This window comes from Aspergillus lentulus (assembly GCF_001445615.1).
Source record: "Aspergillus lentulus DNA, contig: Alt04, strain: IFM 54703, whole genome shotgun sequence".
Classification (NCBI taxonomy): domain Eukaryota; kingdom Fungi; phylum Ascomycota; class Eurotiomycetes; order Eurotiales; family Aspergillaceae; genus Aspergillus; species Aspergillus lentulus.
The window spans coordinates 1311268-1328917 of record NW_028322122.1 but is presented as its reverse complement, the minus strand read 5'-3'; the positions used below and the strand labels follow the sequence as shown (position 1 = coordinate 1328917).

The 17650-nt window shown below is 51.3% G+C and overlaps 6 protein-coding genes across 6 annotated transcripts; 3 read left to right on the top strand and 3 right to left on the bottom strand.

Moving 5' to 3' along the window:
* Positions 1-1439: 1439 nt before the first annotated feature.
* On the top strand, positions 1440-5319 carry pmcB (putative calcium-translocating P-type ATPase(PMCA-type); the record flags this gene model as incomplete). The annotated part of the gene is made up of 5 exons (XM_089599205.1): positions 1440-1508; positions 1564-2409; positions 2461-2891; positions 2938-3080; positions 3137-5319. 5 exons carry the CDS (start codon positions 1440-1442, stop codon positions 5317-5319), a joined length of 3672 nt encoding a protein of 1223 aa, XP_089456351.1.
* Positions 5320-6135: 816 nt separating this feature from the next.
* Positions 6136-6796, top strand: ALT_1715 (actin-related protein 2/3 complex subunit 5 family protein; the record flags this gene model as incomplete). The annotated part of the gene is made up of 2 exons (XM_033562110.2): positions 6136-6494; positions 6574-6796. The coding sequence occupies 2 exons, from the start codon at positions 6136-6138 to the stop codon at positions 6794-6796; spliced, it is 582 nt and encodes a 193-aa protein (XP_033418001.1).
* A 173-nt stretch (positions 6797-6969) lies between these two features.
* Positions 6970-8079, bottom strand: ALT_1714 (NADH dehydrogenase [ubiquinone] 1 alpha subcomplex assembly factor 5; the record flags this gene model as incomplete). Its single annotated transcript, XM_089599204.1, has 2 exons — positions 6970-7803; positions 7888-8079. 2 exons carry the CDS (start codon positions 8077-8079, stop codon positions 6970-6972), a joined length of 1026 nt encoding a protein of 341 aa, XP_089456350.1.
* A 499-nt stretch (positions 8080-8578) lies between these two features.
* ALT_1713 (putative dynactin Arp1 p62 subunit RO2) lies at positions 8579-10610 on the top strand (the record flags this gene model as incomplete). Its single annotated transcript, XM_033562112.2, has 2 exons — positions 8579-8925; positions 8990-10610. The coding sequence occupies 2 exons, from the start codon at positions 8579-8581 to the stop codon at positions 10608-10610; spliced, it is 1968 nt and encodes a 655-aa protein (XP_033418003.2).
* Positions 10611-11226: 616 nt separating this feature from the next.
* ALT_1712 (40S ribosomal protein eS7) lies at positions 11227-12226 on the bottom strand (the record flags this gene model as incomplete). The annotated part of the gene is made up of 3 exons (XM_033562113.2): positions 11227-11593; positions 11665-11747; positions 12071-12226. 3 exons carry the CDS (start codon positions 12224-12226, stop codon positions 11227-11229), a joined length of 606 nt encoding a protein of 201 aa, XP_033418004.1.
* A 721-nt stretch (positions 12227-12947) lies between these two features.
* ALT_1711 (Rab family GTPase) lies at positions 12948-13921 on the bottom strand (the record flags this gene model as incomplete). Its single annotated transcript, XM_089599203.1, has 3 exons — positions 12948-13588; positions 13663-13726; positions 13838-13921. 3 exons carry the CDS (start codon positions 13919-13921, stop codon positions 12948-12950), a joined length of 789 nt encoding a protein of 262 aa, XP_089456349.1.
* Between the last annotated feature and the right edge of the window lie 3729 nt (positions 13922-17650).

Sequence of the window (17650 nt, the reverse complement as noted above, 5' to 3'; positions counted from 1 at the left end):
GCCAAGGGACTTTCTGCCTCGCTGCTTTCTCCATCGTTATTCTTCCAACTACCTTTCTCCTTACAGTTAACCATTACCCTTGTCAACCATCCAACAAGCTTAAACCAAACTTCTAAGCCTCACCTAGTCTCAATGAGGCTCATCGCTCGTGGTAACTACCCTGGAACGAATACGACCACAAGCTCCGACCAGTGGCACTCGCCACAAACGCCACAACTGCGCCACATCATTTCCCCTGGTCCCATCATCGCAAGCCCAGCTGAGATTGTGAGCTTTCGCCTCCGCGCGGGCTCCTGACCCTCTCAATGGAGTCTCGACAGTTCAAAGAGATATGCCGAAAGTTCTGATATGTGGCGCAGCACCACAGATGTGGCTGCGTCCTCGGCAGAGCATCCTGTGGCTTGCCTCTCAAACGTTGACGACGGAGTTGACAATCACATGGTTTCTGAGGAAACCCGGTTGACCTTCCTCTCAGTCAACAAAGCTCTGACTGGATGACTGGACGGAGCGGTATGCCCTCCTAGGTGGTGATTATCGCGTCCACATACGCATGCCCAGATGCCTCTTCCGTACGCGCGGATCAAAAAGAAAAGTCTATTGTGATTTGCCTATCGGCCAAGCGAGGCGCAGCACCTTCGGCTCCAGACACTATGCAGGCGACAAACCTCACTGGCTACTCCAATAATCGCACACTGCTCAATCTGATGCGCGCGGCGGGTGAATTGCCATCCCGCCTCAGTTTGAATTTTGGTTCATACTGATATGAGCGCCTTGGTGGACCAGTCATATGCGAGGCCTCGCTCTTGTCCTGTCCCCCTCGCGCTTGGCCTTCGTTTGGGAATTGTTTTACAGGCGCCGTTGACGGGTCTATTCTCGTGCAACTGTTACGGAGTATGGGTGGGTTGATGAAGCCCCTGGCGTCTATACTGGTTGGCCTACTCGTCCGTTCGTCTGGACCTTGGATGAAATGGAGCGTTCCCAGTTTGGAGTTGATGATTTCATCTTTCTCGGAGGTACAGGCCCAGATGGCACTCCTCTTATTAAATATTATTGTCTTGGAATGCTCCGCACCGCAGGACAAGGAGGGCTGTGCTGAAGCCAAGCTCTTGGGCAAATTGTGCACGACAGCGCCGATACCTGGTCAAGTGAGGAGACAGAAATCCTTTCGAGCCTTCGGATTAGTGTATCTAGACTGTCTTAATTATGCTGTTTATTGTTTTTCACCTGCTCCAATCAGAAATGGCGTCGAATGATTTCTTGGTGTTTTTGGATAAATCATACCTTCATCTTACCAAGGCCGACTCAGCCACTCTCAAAGATCGATAAAACCCCGTCCGAACCGCTTACCTCTGCTCCTGCCTCTTCTCCTACTGTATTGATAAATGATAATTATCATTTTCGAATTATTCTACTAATTTAGAAAGCGTGTCGGTCTAATCATGCTGACACCAAACGGAAGCCATGATGACGGCCTCCTAAGCCCTCAGGCTAATATTCAAGATAGAGAGGTATGTGATCTGCCCCATCATTACATATGAGCGAGATTTGCTAACCATGAGCAAGCAACAGAGTCTTTCTTTGCAGTCATCAGAGCAGCCATCTTTGACGCTGGAGATTCCATCAACCGTAGATTCAAGTCGGTTGAGGGTCCAGAATGATCACCCTCGGTCGCCGAACTCGATAGACGGGGACACGCTTCGTCCCCGATCAGAATCATTCACTTCAGACGCAGAGACCGTCGCACGGTCCCGGGCAAACTCGGAATTCACCATATCGAAAGAAGCCTACGATGATGTACCTCTGTCCGAAGCGCTGACTCCGGATCCGCGCAATGAGCAGGATTTCCGGGTTGAGAACAACAAGTTCGCGTTCTCCCCGGGCCAGCTCAACAAGATGCTCAATCCCAAATCTCTCGCTGCGTTCCAGGCGCTCGGGGGACTGCGCGGGCTGGAAAAGGGTCTGCGGACCGACTTGACGTCTGGGCTATCCGAGGACGAGGCGCTCCTAGACGGTACGGTGGATTTTCAGGAAGCCACTTCTAGCGACCAGAAATTCTCAAAACAAATTTCGCACGGCGCACCGACGGCACCAGAACCAGCACCAGCATCAGGCGGCGGGTCAAGATTTCAGGACCGTATCCGCGTCTTCAGCCAGAATAAGCTGCCTGCGCGGAAATCGACGGGTTTCCTGAAGCTGCTGTGGTTCGCTTACAACGACAAGATTATCATTCTGCTTACAATAGCCGCTATCGTCTCGCTGTCCCTGGGTATCTACGAAACAGTCGATGAGGGGCATGGGGTGGACTGGATCGAAGGTGTCGCCATCTGCGTGGCTATTCTGATTGTAACTGTCGTGACTGCCGTGAATGACTGGCAAAAGGAGAGACAGTTTGCCAAGTTGAATAAAAGGGTAGGTGGAATGATCTCCGCGGTTTGTCTATTTGTTCTAACCATGTCACAGAATAGCGATCGGGAAGTCAAGGCTGTTCGCTCAGGCAAAGTGGCTATGATCTCCATCTTCGACATCACGGTCGGTGATGTGCTCCACTTGGAACCCGGCGACTCTGTTCCTGCAGACGGTATTCTCATCTCTGGTCACGGAATAAAATGTGACGAGTCCTCCGCCACTGGAGAATCGGACGCGATGAAGAAGACCAATGGACACGAGGTTTGGCAGCGCATTGTCAACGGAACCGCCACGAAGAAACTAGACCCATTCATGATCTCAGGCAGTAAAGTCCTTGAAGGAGTAGGAACTTACCTCGTGACCAGTGTTGGACCGTACTCGTCCTATGGCCGTATCTTGCTCTCTCTGCAAGAGTCGAACGATCCCACTCCTCTTCAGGTGAAGCTGGGAAGACTTGCCAACTGGATCGGATGGCTTGGCTCTAGGTAGGATAACCAGTTCAATATACAGGACTCATGCTAACCTTACTAGCGCTGCGATCATTTTGTTCTTCGCCTTGTTCTTCAGATTCGTTGCCCAACTGCCGAATAACCCTGCCAGTCCTGCGGTCAAAGGCAAGGAATTTGTCGATATTCTTATCGTTGCGGTCACGGTCATTGTTGTCGCGATTCCCGGTAAGACGCTCAAGAGCCCTTCAGTATGAATCAGCGTTTGGCTAATTCTCCTCAAGAGGGCCTTCCCCTGGCCGTAACACTAGCTCTTGCGTTTGCCACGACACGAATGGTCAAGGAAAACAATCTCGTCCGTGTCCTTCGTGCCTGCGAGACCATGGGCAATGCCACTGTTATCTGCTCCGACAAGACCGGTACTCTGACGCAAAACAAAATGACTGTCGTCGCTGGGACCTTTGGAACGCAAAAGAGCTTCAGTCAGGACAGAACGGAGGATGCCGAACCGTCAGACGACTCCACGACCGTGGCCGGGATCTTCAAGCAATGCTCAACTGCAGTACGCGATCTGATCATCAAGAGCATTGCGTTGAATTCCACCGCGTTCGAGGAAGAGAAGGAAGGGTCCAGAGAGTTTATCGGAAGTAAGACCGAGGTGGCAATGTTGCAAATGGCCAGAGACTATCTCGGCATGGACGTGACTACCGAACGTGGCTCTGCGGAACTTGTCCAGCTGATCCCCTTCGACTCCGCCCGCAAGTGTATGGGTGTGGTTTACCGTGAGCCCACGGTAGGCTATCGTCTCCTGGTCAAAGGGGCCGCCGAGATCATGGTCGGCGCATGCTCCTCGAAGGTCTCTAATCTTAGTTCGTCTTCGGATGGTGTTATGGTCGACTTGTTCACCGAGACGGACCGCCAGAAGATGCTTGATACGATTGAGTCTTATGCTGTGAAGTCCCTGCGCACCATCGGTCTCGTGTACCGGGACTTCCCAAGCTGGCCTCCAAAGGATGCACAACGCGTGGAAGACGACCCGTCTGCTGCCAAGTTCGATGATGTCTTCTGTGATATGACTTGGCTTGGTGTTGTGGGTATCCAGGATCCCCTGAGACCCGAGGTCCCGGCTGCAATTGAAAAGTGCCGTATTGCTGGTGTGCAGGTGAAGATGGTCACTGGTGATAATATCGCAACGGCCACCGCCATCGCCCAATCCTGCGGAATAAAGACAGAGGATGGCACTGTCATGGAGGGTCCCAAATTCCGTCAGCTGTCAGACCAGGAGATGGACGAGGTCATTCCCCGCCTGCAAGTCCTGGCCCGTTCCTCGCCCGAAGACAAACGGATCTTGGTGGCACGGCTCAAGAAGCTGGGCGAAACCGTCGCTGTCACCGGCGACGGCACCAACGACGGACCAGCCTTGAAGACAGCTGATGTCGGTTTTTCAATGGGCATTGCAGGCACGGAGGTTGCCAAGGAGGCAAGCTCTATTATCCTCCTCGATGACAACTTTAAGTCTATTGTTACGGCAATCGCCTGGGGCAGAGCTGTCAACGATGCCGTGTCAAAGTTTCTCCAGTTCCAGATCACAGTCAACATTACTGCTGTCATCTTGACCTTTGTCTCGTCCCTCTACAGCAGTGACAATTCAAGTGTCTTGAATGCAGTTCAGCTGCTCTGGGTCAACCTGATTATGGACACCTTTGCCGCCCTCGCACTTGCAACTGACCCCCCGACAGAAAAGATTCTCCACCGCAAGCCCGTCCCCAAGAGTGCATCACTTTTCACTGTAATTATGTGGAAGATGATCATCGGACAGGCCATCTACCAGCTTGCCGTCACCTTTATGCTCTACTTCGCTGGCGACAAGCTTCTCGGAAGCCGCCTCGGCACCGGCGATCGTCAGTTGAAGCTCGACACTATCGTCTTCAACACATTTGTCTGGATGCAAATTTTCAATGAATTCAACAACCGAAGACTTGACAACAGGCTGAACATCTTCGAAGGCATGTTCCGGAACTACTTGTTCCTTGGAATCAACTGCATCATGGTCGGGGGTCAAGTAATGATCATCTACGTCGGAGGTGCAGCCTTTGGTGTGACTCGCCTGGACGCTGTTCAATGGGGTATTTGCATCGTCTGTGCCATTGCCTGTCTGCCATGGGCAGTGGTCTTGCGATTGACACCCGACCGACCTGTCGAGATTATCATCAACTTCGTCGTCCTAGTTGTGGGCGCCGCCTTGCGGCCAGTTGGCAAGGCCTTCAGCGCCATTTCGAGAACAGTCTCGTCTATGATGCAGCCTGTCAAGCGCTTCAGCCGTCGTGTCCTGCGTCGGAATGCGGAGGACGACGACTCCAAGACAGAGAAGGAGGAAACGCCCTTGACAGACGTGGAGCAGCAGCATACGCCCAAGGTGCCTGCCACACCGGTAGTTGTGCCTCCCATTACAATTACGAGCTCTTAATGACTCTATACGAAAACTCGGCTTGTTTCCCAGTCGCTTCTGGCTGTGGGAGGGCCCACTTGAACTTTACATGATTTATGACGTTCCCTAGATATGTACATACGCATATACTTTGTAACGATTGGTTGGCTTACTCGTTTTCTGTTCTCATGCTCTACGTTTATCTGCATCATTTGTTGAGAGCAAATGACCGGCGTTGTTGGCTGCCTGACTGTCAAGCTTGAGCGTTCTCTGGCTTTGTGAAAGAAATTGTACGATAGTTAATCAGCATAAGGCATCATCTGGTTGCATCCCAAAGAATTAATAATTACCTTCACTTCATTCTTCGAGTAAATACCTCTCTAGAAGACTAAGCTTGGATGGTGAAGACGTAAAGAGTAGAGTTTCTGCCTAAGGCTGCAAGATCCACCTCTCCGCACCGCCGCATCGTGCCCATCCTCAGCAGGCCTCCCAAGTCAACCTGTCTCTTAGCTGTGCCGTCTCGCTCAATCCTTTCTCCCTGAATTTACACTCATATAAGCAATTACCGCACGACTGTTTGCAATAGCCATCTGACCGGCACACCAACATAGCCCACTCCCCATCCTTCACATCACCGCACGTCATCTGGAGCTTCCCCCGCTTCATTCCACCAACATTGAACCTTAGGCAGGGTATGTGACCTTCAATACTTCTCGCTAACAGACTAACACATTACTAACATTGCTATACAGCTCTCGATTGTCATAATTACTGTGGAATTGTATTCCAAAAGAAAACTCGATCATCATCTCTCCATACCACCCCCCTATCCGAACAATCACAACAAAAGCAGCCATGGCCCAGCTAAACTACCGCACAATCAACATCGACGTGCTGGACCCCGAGTCCTCCGTCAACTTCCCCATGGAGACCCTCCTCCCTGCTACTCTCCCACCCCCGCAGACATCCTCCGACGCCGCCAACGTCGCTAGCCAAGTCCGCCAGTTGCTCCGCGGCGGCGACCCCGAGGGCGCCCTGCGGTACGTTCTCGACACGGCCCCGCTGGGCGGAGACGATCGCGCCAAGGAGGTGCACATGGCTACCGTTGTGGATGTGCTGCAGGGGATCCGCCAGGGGGAGATGACCCGCGTGCTGGAGGGGGTATGTAGCGGGGAGGGCGGATCGGAGAGGGCGGACTGTCTGATGAAGTATTTGTAGGTTGCCCTTGCCCTGCCTTGCCTTGCGGACATTGAATACTGTCGGGAGGGAGAATTCGGTGCTGACGGTGACTAGGTACAAGGGAATGGCTGCTCCGGCTCCTGGTGGCGGGGCGCAGTCGCCTCGGAAGTCGGTGTCTCCGCAGAATACAGGGTTCTCGCAGATTCAGGCTCGGAATCTGGGTGAGGGCGGCAGCGCGCAGCAGATGAGTGTGTTGCTGAGCTGGCATGAGAGGTTGGTTGAGCTTACGGGTACTGGGTCGATTGTTCGAGTTATGACGGATCGGAGGACGGTTTAAGGGGACAATTTGAATGTCCCCAGAGTTAGGGTGCTGCTTTCTTTTCTACTTGTCTTAGAAGTCGAGCTTGGTTCCTCTGCGTTGCGGACGGGTGATATCCTTGTTAGATTGCGCAGCTTCTATTATACATATTGCCTTTTTCATTCAAGACCGTTCGCTCAAGAACCATATGATTATGGCCGATCGAAGGAACCGCCTCCGAGGATATCCTTCAAGTTAACCTGCCCGCTGCCTCTTTGCAGTGGCTGCGCCTGGCCCTCCCCTTCCTTCCATCCGATCATGTATATCAGCCGGAATGTGGCGGGGATACCCCTCGACCCCTCCTCCTTATGCAGCTCCCGGTAGATCGCCTCGTTGGCCAAGAGCACATCGCGCGAGATAGGGCCCAACTCGCGATGCAAAATGGCATTATTCTCCCCCATCGCCTGAAGATCCTGCATGAGCGCAAATGTGTCCGGGAACTCAACCACGATATCCTCGACGTCCACTGTCAACATCTTGAATCCGGCCTTGTTCAGCAGCCCGCCAACATCCCGGACATCCGCCAGAGGGGACACATGCGGGCTGACGCCACCCCGCCGCTCGAGGTCCGCCAGCTGCAGCGACGTACGGAGCTCGAATAGTGTGTCGCCGCCGAACATGGCTGCGATGAAGGGGCAGTCTGGCTTAAGGATGCTGTTCACCTGTGCCAGCAGAGAGGGAAGGTCGTTAATCCAGTGGATGGAAAGGGAGGACAGGACGGCGTCGAAGGTGTTGGGTTCGAATGGCAGGGTCTCAAGGTCTGGGACGACCTGCTGCTCGAGATTGATCTCCTTGTTGAAGGGCTCGTCTGCGTCCCGGTAGAGTAGGGCGTGGGACGTGTCGATGCAGGTGAGTTTGGAGATCTTGTCCGCTAGAGGCGGCGATGTCTCGGTGCTGGGGTCCGGGTTTGGTGTTGTCAGGGCGCGAGCGATGTTGCAGCTGTTGGCGCCTAGGTCAAGGACGTGGGGGAAATCTCGTTTAATGTCCTGCAGGGCAGAAGGTTAGCCATATCCTCCAAGGACCAGAGCAGAAGAGCTTGCCAGTAGCCGTTCACACAACCGTGTAGCCACCTCGTCCTTGATGTAGTCCGTTTTTCTGCTCTCCTCTACATTCCGGGCTGCGCGATCTCTCTGAAGATGCTTGACTTTTCGGTTGAACACATCAATTACTGGATTGCCCGGTGTCTGGTTGGCGTAGCTCCTCGTTGCAGTGTACGAGGGCTGCGATCGGACCGCTCGCCGGAATATATGGCGGAGTGACATGGTGATCTGCGAGTGCATGAATTGATTGTCGAATATCGAGTCTATAGCATTCCGAAATTTGTTATGCATTCAGCCCGAGATGCAATTGAGGGAGCTGGATGTTGCTGATATCGAAGAGTCGTTAGCTGTCAGCAGGTGACGTCGATTGTATTTTCTCTGCAGAACTCCGCAATTTCGCGTTGCGACAAAAACATCTGATTTCCCCACCCCTGGTCTCTTCTATGAATTGAACAACGCAGATAGTGGAGAGTGTCTCGCTGCCATGACTTTTTGAAAAATCTATACCCGTCTGGAGTGATGCTCTTTAATTGTGAGATGTCCCCGCTGTGCAGTACATAACGCCTACCGACAGTGACAGCTAATCATCACGGAAGTAGACTTCATATCGTACCAAGACGCTCCTGGGATTATGTCCAACTACTCCGTATAAGACACCATTCGGCTCGCGGTCAACCTAATATCATATTGATCACCCCGAGAGAGAAGACCTGCCTTCATCATGTCGCGCCCTTTCCCCTATACCTATATCTCGTGTCCATGTGCGGATACCCCTGTCCCTGACCGTTCCAGGAAACGAAGGTCGCGAGAGTCTCCCACCAAAAAGCCAGAACAGGGAGACCCTTCAACAGCTGCGGATACTGAGGAGGAGGAGGAGGAGGAGCAGACATTCGACCCCCGAGCTCCGCGTTCCAACTTCTCTCTGTATCCTCCAGAACAGCTGCTGTACTGTGAGGACTGCCATCAAATAAAGTGTCCGCGATGCATCACAGAGGAGATTGTGTGCTGGTATTGTCCGAATTGTCTGTTCGAGACGCCGAGCAGCATGGTTCGAAGTGAGGGTAATAGGTGGGTGCCATAAGGTCCTGTTTCGCCAGTAGTTCCCCGCTGAAGAGCTGCTTGCTCCGGTTAGATGTGCCAGGAACTGCTTCAATTGCCCCATATGCACTGCACCTCTTGCAGTCAACACACTCGAGAATGTCACGGGTAATGAAGGCCAACAAGGACCATGGGTGCTTTCGTGCGCATATTGCATGTGGTCATCTCTGGACATTGGCATCAAATTCGACAAGCCCACAAACATCTGCGCACAGCTTTCCAAGATGAGGGATACCACAACCACCCGGGGTAGACAGATGTCCAAAACCGTGGGTGAGCTCAAGTCTCCTTTGTCCACGTTCTCCACCATCGACGATCAATTTCCGGCCCCAGGAGAAAGCAGAGATGGTCAATCTACGCCATCCGGCGACCAGTCTGTGGCTCCTTTGACTTCGGATGCGAGGTTCTCCGCGCTCAAGGCGTTCTACAAAGACCAGATAGCTGCGACGTCCACATCGCCCACAGACCCTCTGGGTACCGACTTTGGACCTGGCTTTGCCTCACCTGGTGCTCTAAACCGTATAATGTCACTCTACGCGGCATCATCACGGCTCAGCAATCTTTACGGTGGTGCCAACAAGAAATCTAAATCAAAGCCTCCAGTCATGCGAGAAGCTCTGACCGCTAGCGAGGGTCTTAAAGTCCCAGCTCCCGGCGCAGAAGACGCCATCATCCAGCGAATTGCCTCGGAAGAATGTGGCTGGGACGGCCTCGCGTCGATCGAGCAGCGCATGTTCCAGTCCCCCGATGCTCGGTTCGTGGAGGATCTTCTCCCTTTGCCAGTATTACTGCGAACCAAGCGCTCGAAACGTTGCAAGTCGTGCAAGCACATCCTCGTCAAGCCCGAGTTCAAACCTCAGTCCACCCGGTTTCGCATCCGTCTCATTGCCCTTAGCTACATACCTTTACCGACTCTACGACCTCTAGCCCTGGGACCGCCTACGGGCATCCCCGCAATAACACCTTCCACATCCAGTTCAACTCCTAACCTGGACGCCCTCCCCCCGCTGAAACCCTTCCAGCTTCTTCTGACCCTCAAAAACCACATGTTCGACCCTGTCCGGGTAACGCTCGCCACGCCCTCAGTAACACCAGGCCGCGTGGCCACAAAAGTCACAATCCTCTGCCCGCAGTTCGACATCGGAGCCAACAGCGACGTCTGGGATGAAGCCCTGCAGGGCACAACAGGAGCGGACCAGCGCTCCTCCCGCTCCGGCGGGCTGAACCTCGGGTACGAAAAAGTCGCAGAGGCGGGCAAAGTCTGGGACAAGGGGCGGAACTGGACGACCGTTGTCCTGGAAGTTGTTCCTGGGACATTACCCGGCGCCAGTCTAGGGACCCGCAGACGGCAATCTCTCGGTGATGATGACGACACGGACGGGGATAGCAGCCACAGCATCGACGATGATGACGAAAATAATAACGGTAACAACAATGCCAGCCTCGACTGGAGCGGACAGGCCAAGGACCCCAAGAACCAGCTCCAGCCTGACGAAGACATCCTGGAGATCCCGGTCTTTGTTCGTATGGAATGGGACTCGGAGAATCAAATGGAGCAGGCTGCCGGGAAGGGGCAGAACTCCGATACGGTCAAGAGAGAGTTGGCGTATTGGATGGTGTTGGGGGTTGGCCGGATCACGGCAGAACTTGCATAGTTGGTTTTGCTTTCACGTGGATGCACCTATATACTGCGTAGATAGTTTACATACCCATCGTGTTAATCTTTGCGTACATACGGAGTATTTACGGCTGCTCAGGTGTTCATAGTGAAAATACTTTGCTTCCTGTACCCATGCTAGGCACGGCAACTCGAAAGCGCAGTGCTGGATACTGAGTTACGATGGCATGGAGAGGCGGTCCAGGTTTGAACATGAGCCAAAGCTCCTGCCAGGTTCCGTAAGACGAGGACGAAGTCATGATAGATATATCGGGAGCAAGACGAATGGAAGAAATAAGAGTATTTTTAACCACGCCGGAAAGAAAAGCCTGGAACCAGTAGATCATGATTTTTTTATTATCACATCGCATCCTTTCATTTCAGGAACCTTTATCCTTGTACCCGAGAACCAGATCAAGCTACCCCATCGCAGAAGGGCCATGATGAGAATGCATATTTTGTGCGTGGGAAATAAAAAGTCAACCTTTCTCATTCCTGTCTCTCTTTCTCTCTCGCGAGAACCCGCCCCCCGACACGAAATCCCACCAGGACCCCTCCGTGTGCACTTCGCTTTATTTACCTAAACCACATGATTCTGACAAGGATAAATAAATCTAGTACTCGGCGGCACCGCTCTGGGGGAACTCGAAGACAACAGAGCGGCCGGTTAGTCGGCGGTAAACCTCGCCGTAGGCATCGAGTCTGTGGTCAACACCACCACGCTCCTTCTCGTCCAGGATGACCTTGAGAGTCTTGCTGCCGTCCTCCTTGGTGCGGATACGCTTGCCGACGATCTCGACGGGGTAAACGAGGTCGTTGAGAATGGCGTCGTGGACAGCAGTCAGGGTGCGAGAGCGAGGACGCTTCTGCTTCTGGTTGGTGCGGGAGTTGACAGAGCGCTTGGGGCGGGGCAGGATGCGGCGCTGAGCAACGAAGAGGACGTGGCGGTCGGAGAACTTCTTCTCGAGCTCACGGGTCAGGCTATACAAATTGCGTGTCAGTTTCTGCAGTTCATCTGCTGTGATGCTGGTTTTCTGGCTGTCATTTCGTACCGCTGCTGGATCTTGTGGAAGCCCTGGAGGAGAGGGACGGGGACGAAGATGATAACGGCCTTCTTGCCGTGGCCGACCTCAACCTGTAGTACCGCGTTAGATGACCTGAGAAAATAGGTGTGCACCAAAAAACTTGTAGAGTCCAGCGCCCATCACACCCCGTATCACCCTTCCACATTGCCATTCTTATTTCCCAGACTGCAAGGAAACGTGTGAAATCTGCCATTGGAACAAGCATGCGCACACAGAGCAATATCCGCACACAATCCCATCAAGCATATAGGTATACCACCATTGTCCAATATTTAATGTTTTTTTCCCAATTCCTCGCTTCGAAAGAACAATTGCGGTGTAATTGACACTGGACTCATGCGGACTGGAAGAAAAGTAATCAGGCGAGTCTTACCTCACGGGCAGAGACAAACTGCAGGGGCCGAAGGGTGGCCTTCAGGTCCTGTGTGTTGCTCTCCAAGTCGAAGAGAGCGCCGGCGATCGCAGTCTCCAGCTCGGAGGGGTTCTGCCTCGATGGCGAGTTGTGGGCGATCTTGTTGATAGCAGCCATGATTGCAGACGAGCGACGGGTAGCTGGCTGTACTGCTGGTGCTGCTTTCCTTGTCGCGAGGGGAGTTGGTCGTCGAAGGGGAAAATAATCGAGGTTCAGGACGGAGTTCCTACCCTACAATTTGCGCTCGGTCGTGCTGGTGTGGGATCGGAGTCTCGGCGCCTCGCTTAGCGGTATTGCGCTTTACCGTTGTGGGGTTAGCCTCTGGCCTCTTAGGGGATCGCTCATCCCGTGACTTTCTTCGCCCTTTGCGCCTAAGGCACTAACATCTGCATAGTATTTACAGGTCATCGACAGGCTACGTAGGACTTCTTGTTAGTTTTCTACATAGAGTTGGCGTAGTAGGTTACTCTTAAGGAATTCAATTTTACAGCTCAACAAGTGGACTGTCATAATATCCACATTCGACTAGAAAATACAACGTTCCAGAATCAGGTTCACACTGGCTCAAACACAACACACTGGGGATCAATAGGAAGTCACAGTCCGAAGACATTCGGAAGATGAACAAGAGTAAAAAAGAGAAAGAGTTCCAAGCAGTCACGGAGTAATGCAGGAAATGAAAGAACACGCCTTGAACTATTAGGACAGGTTGCATGCATTGGAATCAGGCCGATCCTGCTTCAAGATCACACTAATCTCTGAACTGAAAGCTATGGCGCTTACAGCATTATATGCGTATTTAGGGAAAGAAGGAAATGCTGACAGAAGAAGGATCAATTTAACAGGCGCAGCCTTCCTTGGCTGTAGCAGCGGCTCGATCTCCAAGATTGACTCTCGTATCGTCTGCGGGACGTCCAGCACCCAGGGCAGTTTGACCGGTTCCCGCACCGGCACCCCGTCCACTCTTCAAGCTGCTTTCAGGAATAGCATTGGCAATCGCAGTAAAGACCTCAGCGACATTCGTGCCGGTCTTTGCACTGGTTTCGAAAAACAAAAGGCTCTCTTCCTCCGCATAGGCACTAGCCTCACGTGTCGAGACCTTCCGGGCATCTCCCGGGGTAGCTTCCTGCTCCTCATGGTTGTCGCCGGTAGCGTCCTCGCCTTCAGCGCCAGATGATTCATGCTCGTCATTGGTTTGTGGTTGCTCAGCAACCTCCCCGCCATCGCTCGTGAGATCCAGCTTATTGCCAACAAGGGCAATCACGATCCCGGGGCTGGCTTGACGTTGAAGCTCGGCAACCCAGTGTTTCGCCTTGGTGAGGGAGGATGGTTTTGTGACATCGTAGACTACCAACGCCGCCTGGGCGTTACGGTAGTACATCGGGGCGAGCGAAGCAAAGCGTTCCTGGCCGGCTGTGTCCCAGATTTCGAACTTGATCGTGCGGGTAGGCAGCGAACATTTCTGCGTCAGGAAGGCGGCTTAATTACAAAGAAGTAGCTCATCAGCATCCGGCAAAAAACTTCCGTCGCAATAATTCAGCTGGCTCCCTTACCTCCAATGGTAGGCTCTTTATTCTCCTGAAAATCGTTGTTGACAAATCGCAAGACGAGTGATGACTATATAACCGGGCAATTCAGTAAAACGTCAGACACTTTTGGTTACCCGTGTACGACGGAAACGAAGGGAAAAAACGGGTAGGGAGGAAAGTCCATTCCGGGACGCCGTACCTTTCCAACAGCGGCTTCACCCAGCAGCACGAGCTTGACGCTGCTGCTCGGCTTGGGGGCGTTGGCGCTTGTTGAGTCAGACATGGCTGGCGAGCCCAACTTTATGTGATCAGGTCTTCTTGCAGGTACTTCACACACGGACACCGGCTATCAAACGCTGAGTGAAGAATATCAGCTCGCGTTAGGCGGTATGGTCGGCAGCGCGGAGGACCAGGGTAGTAATCAAGTCAAGGTTGCCTAAAGTACGCAGGCCGTACTGCAGGGAATCCAATCCTGACAAAGGTGTTTGATAAGGATGAAGGAATCGCGGAAAGAGCGGTGACAGCTGTAAAAGTTGTCGCAAACCAGTAGCTAGATTGATAGGTGATTCTACCTAGGTGGTCAGGCATATATCCTGAGGCGTAGTCGTCAGCGATGACCTATGGAGATGAGGCTGCCGAAGCTGGTTTAGCGTCAGTTTCCACGGGCATCAGCAGTCACGGGATGTTTTGGCCTCAGGTTGGTGATTAAAAATCAACTAGGTAACCAGATCAGCCATAGTGGGAATGTAGCATATTCTCAGGGGAAGTCAATCGTGACTAACTGGAGTAGCTCTCTGTTCCCTGAAGACTTAGAGATGTACAGCTCATCTACCTGGTGGGGTAAATGCAGTCAGAATAGACATGCACTGAACAATGGGAGACAGCGGAGTCCAATATAATTGGCTGCAAGCTACCTGTCATGGCTGCTTCAGGCTGCCCAAGCCAAGGTACCTTAAGGTATTCAGGTGTCCATCTATGTACCGGAGTAGTAAAAACAACAATCCTCCCGTACCGACTGGCGAAAGGATGAACATATCATTGCCCACAAACAGGTCCATGGCTAGTCAGGTAGGTAATTGTGGCATGGCGTTCAGTCATCTTCAGTCATCTCCAATGCCAACGTTGCACCGCATGATTCGCCCAGAACCAGATACATCCATGATGTAGCTGCCCAAGGGATGAAGCACATGCACGACGAACACCTTAGACTTCCGACCAGGATCCTACGATCCACTAGCAGGCCGAGATAATGCATGGCAACCGTCAATCGGGCGAATTGGTCTGCATGCTCCCGTCGATATCCTTACTCAGGAACAAATGAATCAACGTTCAAGGTATGCTATTCGGTCAAGGTTAACTACCAAATTTCGACAAAGGTACATGCGAAATATCCTGATTTCAAAGGGCACAAGGCACACTTGCGTCTATTCTCAACGTGCTGTCAATATAGTACATATGCAAATAGAATTCAGAAAGCCCCACAATGCTAATATCGATGTCGAGAACAAAGGAAAGAAAATTATGAAAAGAGAAGAAAAAAAAAAAAAAAAAAAAAAAAAGGCCGCGAGGCCGTCAGTTCTATGGTATCAACCCATGTATCCCATGTAATATCCTTCCCGTCTATGCCGAACGCCTGAAACAAAGGAAATCCTCAAATAAAAACAAAAAGGCACTTTTGGTGGTACAGATCATCCATCAGAGATGGTTCATGTCGGCGAGATTAAAAAGCGTAGGGGACCGAATAGGAGGTCGAAGAATCGAAATATCAGATCAGCGGTGGCTAATGTCGAAGAGAACGCGAACGCTGGAGTCGAGCAAAGTCGAAGGGTATTAAAGCGAGGTAGCCAGCCAAAGAAAAGTAAAGTGATATCGAAGATGCAATAGTGTTACAAGACTAGATATCTGTCAGCGATGTGATCGAATGAGAGCCCATCAGGAAAGCTTACAGAAGAGCCAACAATGTAGCAGACACACGACTCCCAATCGCTATGAGCGCCAGCGAAGGAGATGATGATGATGGAACCACAGAAGAATACTTTGTCCTTTTGGAGGAGTCATAGTATCATGTGGTATGAGATCTTCAGAAGCGTTTTATCGGGTGGACGGCGGTGGTGGAGGAGCACCGGGCTTCTTTACTCCTGTGGTATCATAGGCGCCTCGTCCCATGTTGAAAGCTGACAGATCCCGGAGTATCATCTCGGATTCTACACAGAGAGCCATTGTTAGATATTGATATTTCCCGCTGGAGGCACACGGACGGAGGAAAATCGGGGCGAATGCAGAAAGAGGACTCACTGAGCAATTAAATAAATGAAAGATTCCTTTGGGGGGCTTAAATATATTTCCCCAAATAATTAATAACTTATCGTGTGTATATGGCAAATGTCGCGAGGTATCCAATGTTCTCGAACGAGAAGAGGCGGTGATGATGCAGGCGATAGATGGTGCAGCTGCAGATGATATTGGAAACGCAACCTCTTATTAAGGATATCCACAGCACTGAAGCTGGGAATTAGGGTATTGTAACTTGTTGATGCAGCAAGCACCAGCAGCGGCGAAAAGACGATCTGTAGGGCAGGAATGTGACGCTGAATGATCCGAGAAAATGGACTGTAGGAATGGAGGCCAGGTGGAGCCCGAAATCAAATCGACAGGTCCAAGTGTTTATCTTTTCCTTTTCCCTTTTGCTGAGGCTTCTGCAGCGTTCTTTATCCGATGTTAAAAGGACTTTTGCTTGTTTTCCTTCTTTGTATTTTGCTTTCCCCCTTTCTGAAGTCCGAATTGTTACAGTCGTGAAATGCAAGTCTCGATCCAAGCGCAATCTGCCCGACGAAATGGGATAGACTAATGCAACAGACGGCAGGGAGGTCGATCTCTCGAACAAAGGAGTACAATAGTGGCGCGGAAGTAGCTCCGTCTGATCCGCCGGAAAAAAGAAAACACGATTGGACGTATCGCAAGGGAGGGAGGGAGGCGCTTTGGTAACGTCACCGAAAGGGGATGATGATAGGATTGCGAGTGGTGGGAAGCACCGAAGGGAATGAGAGGGAGCACGGAACGTATGAGAATAAGGTGACAGAAGGGGAGGAGAAGGAGGAAGAGGACAGGGCGAGAGTGGTTGAGGAATGAATGAAGAATTCACTAGCAAGCTTGAAGGGGGTCCATCGTCGAGATATATAGGTGTTGTAAATTAGGTATGGACTATGGGACTATGGATAATATTCATTCCCAGGCCGATATTATTTTTATTTATCTTCTGTTTTTCAATTAATTTCCCCCCAAGATCTGAAAGGATAAAAAAAATCTCAAATTAAGAATTTTATAAAGGGAAAAGGGAAAATCGAACAGAAAATAATAATGATGATAATAATAATAATAATAATAATAGAAAAAAAAGAGAATTAACGATACAAAAAAAAGTAAATTAAAATAAAATAATATGACGAGAAAAAGAAAACAATATTGATACAGGAGAGACACCCCCAAAAAGTCAGATCATTAGGGGGAGCTTCTGTTCTTAGCGGCTCTCCCCGTTCCCTTGTCCCGGGGGAGAGGTACGCGACGCAGTGGATTGCGCATCCCCCTTTCTTAGGGGTTTTACCTACTTGTGGTTACAGTACGGAGGACAGCGTACTAGACTACCTTAGTACTAACTTGCTCCGGTCCCAACGTTCTCTGGCTCTGAGACTCAGAGAATCTGAAGGCTATTAAGTTCTAATAAGGATAATGTTCATGTGAAGCTGGCCATTCCTGTGTGTCCCTGGCTGGTTTGATTGACTTTATTAGTTTCTGTTCTCGAAACATTGCTAATAGCGTTTTGTTCCTTATTTATTAAGGCCTCGTCCACCCAACCAACCTTCTTCTCTTTCTTAGAGCGCAATCCCACCTGCTGACAGTGAGTGATTGTACTTTTATCCATCACCTGTCACTTTTCTTTCTGCCAGCTACAGGTTTTCCAAATCATTCTGTTGGACATCGGAGGTAAGCCAGAGACCACTAGCAAGGATGAACC